General features: G+C 46.4%; 1 protein-coding gene across 1 annotated transcript; it reads left to right on the forward strand.

Annotated features, from left to right (window-relative positions):
- Positions 1-4,539: 4,539 nt before the first annotated feature.
- LOC117452149 (piggyBac transposable element-derived protein 3-like) lies at positions 4,540-7,429 on the forward strand. The gene is made up of 3 exons (XM_034090624.1): positions 4,540-6,027; positions 6,125-6,298; positions 7,403-7,429. The coding sequence occupies exons 1-3, from the start codon at positions 4,540-4,542 to the stop codon at positions 7,427-7,429; spliced, it is 1,689 nt and encodes a 562-aa protein (XP_033946515.1).
- Positions 7,430-12,135: the final 4,706 nt, after the last annotated feature.

The following is a 12,135-nucleotide window of genomic DNA, read 5'->3' on the forward strand; positions in this document are numbered from 1 at the left end:
AAATCATAATCTCGATTATTTGGGTCAATAATTTATATCACGATTATTAAAAACGATTAACCATTTACTTTGAAAAACATGAATTTATTGAAGAAAATTATTTGAAAAGTATGTTTTTAACAGTTGATTACCCTGAACTTTAAGTATAATTCAACTGAAAAACCTATTTAAAAAAATAAAAATAAATCGTTTTATTTCGATTATGTTGTTTTCATAATCGTCCATCCATCCATCCATCTTCTCCCGCTTATCCGTGGTCGGGTCGCGGGGGTAGCAGTTCCAGCAGAGAGCCCCAAACTTTCTTTTCCCTGGCGACATCAACCAGCTCTGACTGGGGGATCCCAAGGCGCTCCCAGGCCAGCGAAGAGATATAATCCCTCCACCTGGTCCTAGGTCTACCCCTTGGTCTCTTCCCAGCTGGACGTGCCTGGAACACCTCCCTAGGGAGGCGCCCAGGTGGCATCCTAACTAGGTGCCCGAACCACCTCAACTGGCTTCTTTCGACGCGAAGGAGGAGCGGCTCAACTCCGAGTCCCTCCCTGATGACCGAACTTCTCACCTTATCTCTAAGGGAGACACCAGCCACCCGGCGGAGGAAACCCATCTCGGCCGCTTGTATCCGCGATCTCGTTCTTTCGGTCATGACCCATCCTTCATGACCATAGGTGAGGGTAGGAACGAAAATGGCCCGGTAGACAGAGAGCTTTGCCTTCTGGCTCAGCTCCCTTTTCGTCACAACGGTGCGGTAAAGCGACTGCAATACTGCTCCCGCTGCTCCGATTCTCCGGCCCATCTCACGCTCCATTGTTCCCTCACTCGAGAACAAGACCCCGAGATACTTGAACTCCTTCACTTGGGGTAAGGACTCATTCCCTACTTGGAGTGGACAGTCCATCGGTTTCCTGCTGAGAACCATGGCCTCAGATTTGGAGGTGCTGATCCTCATCCCAGCCGCTTCACACTCGGTTGCGAACCGATCCAGTGAGTGCTGAAGGTCGCAGACCGATGAAGCCATCAGAACCACATCATCTGCAAAAAGCAGTGGTGCAATCCTTAGTCCACCGAACTGCATACCCAAATGGGTCCGACTTACTGCCGAGGACCCGGACACAGCTCTCGCTTTGGGAGTACAGAGATTGGATGGCCCTGAGTAGAGACCCCCTCACCCCATACTCCCGCAGCACCTCCCACAGTAACTCCCTGGGAACTCGGTCATACGCCTTCTCCAAGTCTACAAAACACATGTAGACCGGATAAGCGTACTCCCAGGCCCCCTCCAGGATCCTTGCGAGAGTAAAAAGCTGATCCGTCGTTCCACGACCAGGACGGAATCCGCATTGTTCCTCCTCAATCTGAGGTTCGACAATCGGCCTGACCCTCCTTTCAAGTACCTTGGAGTAAACTTTCCCGGGGAGGCTGAGTAGTGTGATGCCTCTGTAATTGGCACACACCCTCTGATCCCCCTTTTTGAAAAGGGGGACCACCACCCCGGTCTGCCACTCCTTCGGTACTGTTTCCGACTTCCACGCAACGTTGATGAGACGTGTCAACCATGACAGTCCCTCAACACCCAGAGCCTTCAGCATTTCCGAGCGGATCTCATCCACCCCCGGGGCTTTGCCACTGTGGAGTTGTTTGACGACCTCAGTGACCTCCCCCCGGGAGATTGGTGTTGATCCCCCGTCATACTCCAGCTCTGCCTCTAACATAGAGGGCGGAGTTGTCGGGTTCAGGAGTTCCTCAAAGTGTTCCTTCCAACGCCCCAACACTCCATCAGTTGAGGTCAACAACGTCCCATCCTTACTGTACACAGCTTGGATGGTTCCCTGCTTCCCCCTCCTGAGGTGTCGGACAGTTTTCCAGAACAACTTTGGTGCCGCCCGAAAGTCCTTCTCCATGTCTTCTCCAAACTTCTCCCACACCCGCTGCTTTGCCTCGGCCACGGATGAGGCTGCTGCCCTTCGGGCCTGTCGGTACCTTGCAACTGCCTCGGGAGTCCCCCGGGATAACAAATCCCTGAAGGCCTCCTTCTTCAGTCGGACGGCTTCCCTGACCACCGGTGTCCACCAGGAGGTTCGAGGGTTACCGCCCCTTGAGGCACCTAGGACCTTGAGACCACAGCTCCCCACCGCGGCTTCGGCAATAGAGGCTTTGAACACCGACCACTCTGGTTCAATGTCCCAAACCTCCACAGGAATGCCCGAAAAGCTCCGCCGGAGGTGTGAGTTGAAGGCCTCCTGAACTTGGGCCTCCTCCAGACGTTCCCAGTTCACCCGAACTACACGTTTGGGCTTACCAGGTCTATCCAGAGGCTTCCCCCGCCACTCGACCCAAGTCACCACCAGATGGTGATCAGTTGACAACTCCGCCCCTCTCTTTACCCGAGTGTCCAAAACATACGGCCTCAGGTCCGATGATACGATAACGAAATCGATCATGGACCTTCTGCCTAGGGTGCTCTGGTACCACGTACACTTATGAGCTCGAACATGGTGTTTGTTATGGCCAATCCATGACTAGCACAGAAGTCCAGTAACAAACCACCACTCCGGTTCAGATCAGGGGGGCCGTTCCTCCCAATCACGCCCCTCCAAGTGTCTCCATCATTGCCCACATGTGCGTTGAAGTCTCCCAGCAAGACTAAGGAGTCCCCTTCAGGAGCCCCATACAGGACTCTTTCCAGGGTCTCCAAGAAGGCTGAATACTCTGAACTGCTGTTGGGTGCATAAGCACACACAACAGTCAGAGTTTTCCCCCCCATAACCCGCAGGCGTAGGGAGGCGACCCTCTCGTCCACTGGGGTAAACTCCAACAACGAAGCAGCTTACCGGGGACTTGTGAGTATCCCCACACCCGCCCGGCGCCTCACACCTTGAGCAACTCCGGAGAAGAATAGAGTCCAACCCCTATCCAGAAGTAAGGTTCCAGAGCCGACGCTGTGCGTAGAGGTGAGCCCAACCAGATCCAACTGGTACCGCTCCACCTCCCGCACAAGCTCCGCCTCCTTCCCCCCCAGAGAGGTGACGTTCCACGTCCCCAAAGCCAGCTTCTGCCGCCCGGGTCTGGTCCGTCGAGACCCTCTGCTTTCACTGCCACCCTTCTGGCAGCGCACCCGACCCCATCGATGTTTCCCGTAGGTGGTGGGCCCGCGGGACGGAGAAGCGGAGGTGTTGCCCACGTTGCCTTTTCGGGCTGGGCCCGGCCGGGCTCCGTGGCAAGCCCGGCCACCAGACGCTCGCCGACGAGTCCTCCTTCTGGGCCTGGCTCCAGAAGGGGACCCCGGGCTTCCTCCGGGCCGGGTATCCTCACTTCCTGTGTCGTCTTTCATGAGGTCTTTTGAACCAATCTTATTCTGGCCCCTTGCCTGAGACCAATTTGCCATGGGAGACCCTACCAGGAACACAAGGTTCCAGACAACACAGCCCCCAGGTTCATCAGGGCACACAAACCTCTCTACCACGGTAAGGTGCTGGTTCTTCAGAGAGGTTCATAATCGTTGCAAGCCAAAATCGTAATTGCGATTAAAATACGATTTAATTGAGCAGCCCTAACTCAAAGTGCACCAGATTGATGCATTTAACTTCAACATTTAAAAAAAAATCTTCCTGGGGGTGCATGCCCCCGGACCCTGAGGATGTGACGTCCACCACCAAATAAAGCAGGTTAAAATAATTAAATTGCATACATTTTATTTTAGTAAACACTGAAAACGGGTCCCACAGACCCAAACAGCACTCAAAGGTTAAAGGTAGCATATAATAATGTTAAAATGTGCTAAATATATACACTGCAAAAAAACAAAAAAGAGGAGTAAAAGTAGCCCCCGACTTGTTTTATTTTTTTAAAGTAGCCCTCATCCTAAAAAAGGTTTGAGACCCCTGTTATAGAACGATACATTTGACAATTTTAAGCTTGGCCTACCATTTTATTGGAGCGATGAGGAACAGGTGGGGCTTGAAAAGGCCCACCTGTTCAAAGTGGGGAATGACAGAAAAAGTTTGAGAACCACTGGGCTAAGCCATTTCTTGGTATGGCTGTAGCCTACCCCAGCCAAAAATAACCAACCAAAAACGATCGCCGGTTCATTTTGTTTTTGGCGTGAGAATAGTTTGGGCAGCATGAGAGCGTGAGATTGAGAGTGAAAGCCTGTGTCACACGCCAGATGCGTGAGAGTTGGCAACCCTTTATCTGCATGTATGTGTAGGTATTGCTTTTATTATGATAATAGGCAGCATTGTGTGACTTCTTGAACTGGTTTACCTGCATGTATAGTGTAGGTATTCCTTTTATTATGATAATAGGCTAAGCCAGGTAGTATTGTGTGACTCAAGTGTACAATGTAAATAGGATTCAGATGCTTGTTGCATCGGGACACCTGGAAGGGAGTGGTGCATGCATTCCTTTTAGTATGATAATAGGCTTAGCCAGACAGAATGAACACTTGTCCCACCACCCTATCTATTCCTTCAGGTAATCTGTTACAATATAATAAGCATATATTATTGATACATATTTATTAATTACTTTTTCCATTTCAGAATGCCACCAGCAAAGAGATGTCCTCGATTCAGTGTGCAGGATGTGATTGCCGCCATCCAAGACGGAGAAAGTGATTTTGAGATGGAATCAGAGGACAGTGACACTGCTACGAGTGAAGAAGAGGCAGATGAAGATGTCTGTGGACAAGTGGACAAAGTAAACCAACAACCCAATGACCGCCCAGTCAGTGATTATGTGGACATCGAGCCCCAACCACATGACAGGTATCGCTGGCTGACAAAAGATTTTATCAGTCCCAATACTGATTTTGCTGGTCCAGATATCACAGAGAATGTCATTTCCCTCCACACACCACTGGAGTACTTCCAGAAGTTTGTGTCAAAAGGCATGATTCAGGCTTTGGTAACCAACACAAATGAGTACAGCTTTCAAAAGAATGGAACATCCATCAACACAAATACAAAGGAAATTGAGAAACTGATTGGCATGTACCTGAAGATGGGCCTAGTACAAATGTCTGGAGTCCGTATGTATTGGGAGACAGACACACGGTATTCCCCTGTTTCTGATGTGATGGCACGCAACAGATTCCAATATCTGTTGACATCGTTACATTTTGTAAACAACTTGACAGTGTCAGAGATGGAAAAGAAAGACAAACTCTGGAAAGTCAGACCCTGGCTTAATACATTCAGAGAGAAATGCCTGCAGGTGGTACCAGAAGAACACAACTCTGTGAGTGAGATGGTGATTCCTTTCAAGGGGAAATTCAGTAGCATTAAGCAATACATGCGAGGCAAGCCAAACCCATGGGGGTTCAAAGTGTGGGTGAGAACTGGAGTCTCTGGCATGATCTGTGACTTTGATGTGTACCAAGGCAGTGTCAATGGGAGACGAGCCAAGTCTGAACTTGGATTGTCAGGTGATGTTGTGATGAAGCTTGCCTCCACGCTTCCAGAAGGTCAGAACTACAAGGTCTACGCAGACAACTACTTCACCTGTGTCCCATTGGTAGTGAAGCTCCTTGATCGTGGGATTCATTACGTGGGAACAGCCAGGCAGGTGCGCTTACCCAACTGTAACCTTGAAGACGAAAAGAGCTTGAAGAAAAAAGGGAGAGGAAGCTTTGACATCCGAGTGGAGACCAACCACAACATCTGTGCTGTCAAATGGTATGACAGCAGAGCGGTCACACTTGTGTCATCCTTTGCTGGACCAGACCCTATGCAGAAAATTCCACGCTGGGACAAAGCCAACAAAACCTACATAGAAGTTGAGAGGCCTTACATTGTGGGTACTTACAACAAGTACATGGGAGGTGTGGATTTGTTGGACTCGTTTACGGCCAAATACAAGTTCCCCATGAAATCCCGACGCTGGTACGTGTACATCTTCTGGCACACCATCATCCTTGCTGTGATCAACGCCTGGCTCCTCTACAAGCGGGACTGCAGCGCTCTAAAGATGGAGCTGGAGATCCTGAACAGGAGACAGTTTCAGGCAGATCTAGCATCCTCTCTCATCCTGGTAAGAATGCATTTCTGCTATTTGCCATTTGAAAAAAAATTATATATTTCACTGTAATATTTTTGACATGTATCTAAATTGATTCTGTTCTAATCAGGTGAACACAACTCCTCTGAAAACACCCAAGAGAGGACGACCATCTTCAGGCAACGGGAGCCCAGCACCGACGGTGACATCAAGGAGCCCGTTGAATGCTCAGAAGAGACCATCCTCAGGTGATGGGAGTCCACCAAGCTGGGCCCCATCCAAGAGATCACAGCCTCCACTGGATGTACGCAAGGACCTAGTGGCACATTTTCCAGTGAAGACAAAGAGAGGACGCTGCAGACACTGCAGTAAAGGGTACACAAACACCCAATGCAGCAAGTGTGACGTCCGTCTGTGTTTTTCTGACGACAGGAACTGTTTTTGGGACTACCATTGCATTATTATTGAATAAATGACTATTCATAAAAAATATGACTGATGTGTGATTATTATTCATGCTATATACTGATATGGGGCCAAGTAAGCAATCAATCCTGCAAATCAACCCTTAGTTGTTCAATACATTTATTCAGACAATATTGGCACATTTTCGCTTTAAGCGTGCCGAGCCGGGCCCGTTTTTGGTTGCGTTTCCACTTGGCCTAGTACTGGCTAGCGGGTCCTAATTCACAGTTTTTCTGGCCCCATACAATTGTGGTTCTAGGGCCAGGAACAACCAGGCTGAGTCGGGCTGAGTATGCTAAACTAGAGAGAGAATCGTTGGCAAGGGGGCTACAGCTACAACAAGATGAACATATTTGACCGTGATTTAATTGTAATACACGTTTCAAAATGATGCCGAAGTAACAACATACTGATACCGGTTAGTAAAAACCATGAATTAATGCTTTGACAAGTCTGCAGACAGACGGCAGGCGAAAAACCCTTTTAAAATGCGTGTTTTCTAAATGGAGCTTGGCTAAGCTAACGTTATATATGCTCCGACCGTCCACACTCACAACGGCCTACAGACATAAATAAACCAGCGACTGTGTCCTCCATGACACAGGCAGTCTGTGGTTTGTACTTGTTTAACTTCTGTCTAGTTTCTGAACAGATATGAAGAGCTGTGAGCTCTGAGTGCTAAGAGCTAACGGCTGTGTTGTTTTTCTGGGGCGCTCATTGAAGATGACGTCACGGCTCCGCCTACACTGCGTTACTATAGTAACTACCCCAGTTCCTAACCTGTAATGGAAGTGCAGCATTAAAGTGAGCCGGGCCTAATAAGGCCTAACCAAACCGAGCGAAGCCGAGCGAGGCCTGCAGTGGAAACGCACCATATGAGTAGAAATACAGAAAAATGCAATATTACAACATTTCCCTAAAAACTCTTTCATTTCTGCACCAGAGGCAGGGAGCCTACAACAACATCTGAAAGTCCAAAACAAATTGCTAATGTTTTTCTATGTGTGCTTTACAGGGTTTTAAGTGTCAGGGACCATTTTAGAATCATGTATATGGGATGACATGATAATGATTATTAATTAATAAATGTGTTCATCACAGCTGGTAAGTGTGGAGCTCATTCAAATAATTAATTTACAGTTGCTGGATATTTCAACATATTGAAGTCAATCTTCATGTATTAGTTGATTTATATTTAGTTTTACCTAATAAGCAGAATTTGTATAGTAACCAAAGTTGTCAGATAAATCCCAAACCACTCCCTCGACCCTACCCCTCCGTGATGGAGTGAACTCTGTCTGTAGCCACACTCGCAGCTCAACGAGGCTCCCTCCTGTCAGAGGTAGGGAGTAAATACAGCAGCAAGCTTTGGGGCGGCCTCCCCTCTCTCCGACAGAAACAGGAAATGCCGTAACTGTGGTTGCGTTCGGATAGTTTAAAAATCAGCTCCTAAGTTCTAACCCTATCTCCTATTCCTTGACCTCTGAGTGAAACGGCATGGGGTTAAGGGATAGTGGATAGGAGAATTCAAAAGGACTTAGGAGAAGAGACTGCTGTACTTTAGAGAATCCGACTGCACTTTCACTATCCGACGTGTTTATGATGCGCCAGCGGACGTCATTGTGTGCGTCTGCTGCTGTGGGGAAACTATGGAAACTACAGTTTTCTATACAGCGGACTACAAACATGGATGTTCAATAAGAACGAAGGACTCATCTAGAGACTGCACTGTGCTCTGATGCTGTTGCTTTGCTTTATGAACAACAGAGAAACATATTCTTCATGACCAAAGTTGGAATTGAAATAAAAAAGGAAAGTGAAACTTCTGCTCGTCACCCTCTCCCTCCGGTCCACATCAATACAAATTATCCCAATACGCATGATTGTATGAACTATGAAAAGATCTTAAAATCAATACAAATGTATTTATTATAAACGTTAGTCCTTAACATCTATCACTGTGTATATCACCATTCAAACATCTTTTAAAAGTTGAACAAACCCCACACAGCTCAGTGGAATGTTGACTTTATTTGATCATTTCAGTAAAAACTAACGTTCATATTTCTCTTTTTGATTATAATACTGATGAACGTTCAAAACAAAGCACTTTGGCAACTTACCACATACATTTTAAAAAGCTTAATAAGCACCGTAACGTTCATGATATAATTTCTCCGTCATAATCGGTTGTTTCCGTGAACGGCCGACTGTTGAGTGACGGCAAATGCTGCGGCTGCAAGGCATTGTGGGGCAGCATTTTCTCCTCTCCTTTTGGTTAGGGAGGTCCAGTGGTTCCTAAGCTAAAGGAGGTTATAAAGGAAGTTTGAAACCTCCTTTCCTTTCATCTAGAGAATTCAAACGGCACTTATCATGGCTGCCACTGAGGGACTTCCGGGTCATTTCACTCGGTTAGGAAGGTTCCTAAGCTAAATTGGTTTGAGTGATGTTTCACTTCACACACACATCACTTTGACACAACTAGTATGGCCCACATTCTTTCTTATAGTCATCACCTGTCAAAGCCACTGCCAGCATCATGCGTGTGTGCGTGTGTGCGTGCGTGCGTGTGTGATGGCCACAGCCACACAGGGTAAACCAACTACATTGCATCCTCATCTTCAGTAGTTTTGCTTTAGTGCAGCTACAATAAAACATGCCAATTAACACCACACATTTGCTCTAGATGGTAAACTCTTTATTTGATTGTAATCTGACATTACTTCAAACATTTTAGCACAGCTAATACACAAGTATTTGTTTGTATTAATTACATTCTTTGTCTCTTGAGTTACCATGTCCATTGGGGGAGGTTACTTCCTGGTTCAGCAAAGGGCGTGGCCAAGCGCTGAGGGCTCATAAATACTGCAAGGAGCCAATTGGGACAGATTGGGACAAACCACCTGCTTCCATGTCAAAAGGGGGATTTGGGTTTTGTCAGTGTCCTTTGTGTATGATGGGACTATTAATTATCCCTTGGGTTCAACTTGGTTTGGCCAAGCCACTATATAGGTTCCTTGGTTTTTCATTGTAGCAGGTCCGTTTGTTGAGTTAACACCTGTTATGTTTCTTTGAGGTATTTTCTGTTGACCGCTTTTATAGGCCGTGCGTGCGTGCGTGCGTGCGTGCGTGCGTGCGTGCGTGCGTGCGTAATAAAAATATTCTCATCATTAGGGTGTGAGGTTGATGCTACTGGGTTGTCCTGAGGGGCCACAGACAGGCTCTCTTCAGCTTTTCTGGAAGTAGATGTAGTCCTGCCCTTTTCCGGCTAAAATGAAGAAGCATAATACTTGAAAAGAATATATATATATATATATATATATATATACACACACGCACGCACGCACGCACACACACACACACACACACACACACACACACACACACACACACACACACACACACACACAGGGATAGGTATTTCACCCTGCCCTGTTATTGATTATAGAATATTTACATTTATGAATGCTAATAGCCTTATGATGATACACCTACTCTGGAGGTGAACCGGGAAGCTGAAGATGGAGGGAATAACACCATCTCTGAGTCGGACAATCTGTCCTGTCCTGTCCTGTCAAACTCGTCCTGCTTAAAATGCTCACTGAAAATCACGGATGACTTGCTTGCAGTGAACCCTTCCCTCCTCAAAGCAACTTCCCACTTCTTCCTCATATCTTTGTCTTTGGGAAACCTTCAAAATAAAAACGGGAGATTTGAGAGAGTCAACACAAAACAAAATTAAGAAGGAGGTCAAGCTTATTTTCTTCCTTCTTCTTCCTAGATAGATTAGATTAGATTTTACTTTATTCATCCCACAACGGGGAAATTCACTTGTTACAGCAGCATATGATTTATAAAGTCTCAGTTGGCCATAAACATAATGTTTGCTGGCTACGATTTCGCTGGCGGACATCAATACAGTACAATAATATTCTATTTACAAAATACAACCAGTAATAATGTTGAATCTTACTTGTGAAAAGTAATCCCCCGACCCCTGTTCGCAATCGTCCGCCGATTTGCACAGCAATACGCCGCACAGTGCTCTGGCATCTTGAAACTTCTGCTGTCTATGGGTAGAATGTCTGTACAATATGGGTAGGATCATAGATATATATATATCTATGGGTAGGATGACCAGTCCAAGATGGCGGCCGTATTTCTTGCGCCCCAGCAGCCAATGCGGCGTCTACTCTTTATATGTCTATGGAGACCGGTCTCAAGTCAGCACCGCTGCAGACTCGCTGTGTGAGGGCTTAATAGCCCACTCCCCCTCCACACTCGTTGCTTTGGAACAGCCCTCAATATGGCGGACCCTCCGCGTGAACGCGCAAACGGAGGGGTAGGGTGTAGGGGTAGGGTGTAGGGGGCGGATTGGGCCGTTATCTTTGATAATATTTCGTCTCCTCATTTTTCGTCAACGAAAGTAAAGAGAGATTTTGGCATAGTTTTTATTTAGTAAACTACATTTTCGTTTCGTCACTTTTCGTCAACGATATTGCATGATGATTTCGTTACAGTTATTGTTTACTGCCGTCGGTGCCGTCTCGTCATCGTCTTGTTTTCGTCATGGAAAAAAAGGTTGCTGACAAACATATTTCGTCATAGTTTTAGTCAACGAAATTAACACTATGGCCCATTCCCAAACCGCCCCCTACACCCTACCCCTCCGTTTGCGCGTTCACGCGGAGGGTCCGCCATATTGAGGGCTGTTCCAAAGCAACGAGTGTGGAGGGGGAGTGGGCTATCAAGCCCTCAAACAGCGAGTCTGCAGCGGTGCTGACTTGAGACCGGTCTCTACCTGACCGGAGTCACGCTGTGTGTGTCCGTCAGGAAACAAGCTGTTTACAAGTAGTTCCAGCAAACATCCACTGATAAACTGCGATGTTAACAACCTCATGATAACCCTTTTTTAGTCTAGAAAAAGGTAAATGTGAGAATTTTATTATAAAGTTGTGTATATTTACAGACCGTTGCAAAAACTAAGAAGCTTATAAACATCAGGTTTAAAACTAAAAGAGCTTTGAAACACAATGAAAGATGTTTGGAGTTTTATTTGAGTTATTCATTTAAACTTTTTGTCTAAGAGATGCTGATTTGAAACCGTTGTTACATACAGTTACGGCACTTCCTGTTCCTGCCGGAGAGAGGGGAGGCCGTCCCAAAGCTTGCTGCTGTGTCTACTCCCTCCATCTGATAGGAGGGAGCCTCGTTGAGCTGCGAGTGTGGCTGGTGTCGTGAAAAAAAATCCCCCGCCGAGGTGGGCTTTGGGGCTTAACAGGTTAAAGAAAAGGTAGAACATATCTTGTTACATTGTGACATCTATAAAGCTGAAAGAGAAAAACTAAAGGATAAAGTTATGGAGGCAGAGAGGGAGTGGAATGTGGTTGGTATTCTGGGAACACAAGGAGAGGGAGTAAGAACTACCAGAAAGGCACTGTTTACCTTTCTGAGTGAAACTGGAGTAGGACAAATAATTTAACATTAGGTTAGAACCTATACAGTCTATGGTTAGAACAGATCATAGATTTTTAAAAAAAAGTATGTTTATTTATTTAGTTTTGATTAGATCATAGATATACGTCCATGAGTTAAGAGATGGAATGATATGATGATTCACACTCATGTACAGTAGGTGGCGGTATGCACCTTAAAGTTGCCAAAAACCGAGAGAAG

The sequence above is a fragment of the Pseudochaenichthys georgianus genome, chromosome 9 (assembly GCF_902827115.2).
Source record: "Pseudochaenichthys georgianus chromosome 9, fPseGeo1.2, whole genome shotgun sequence".
Taxonomy (NCBI): Eukaryota; Metazoa; Chordata; class Actinopteri; order Perciformes; family Channichthyidae; genus Pseudochaenichthys; species Pseudochaenichthys georgianus.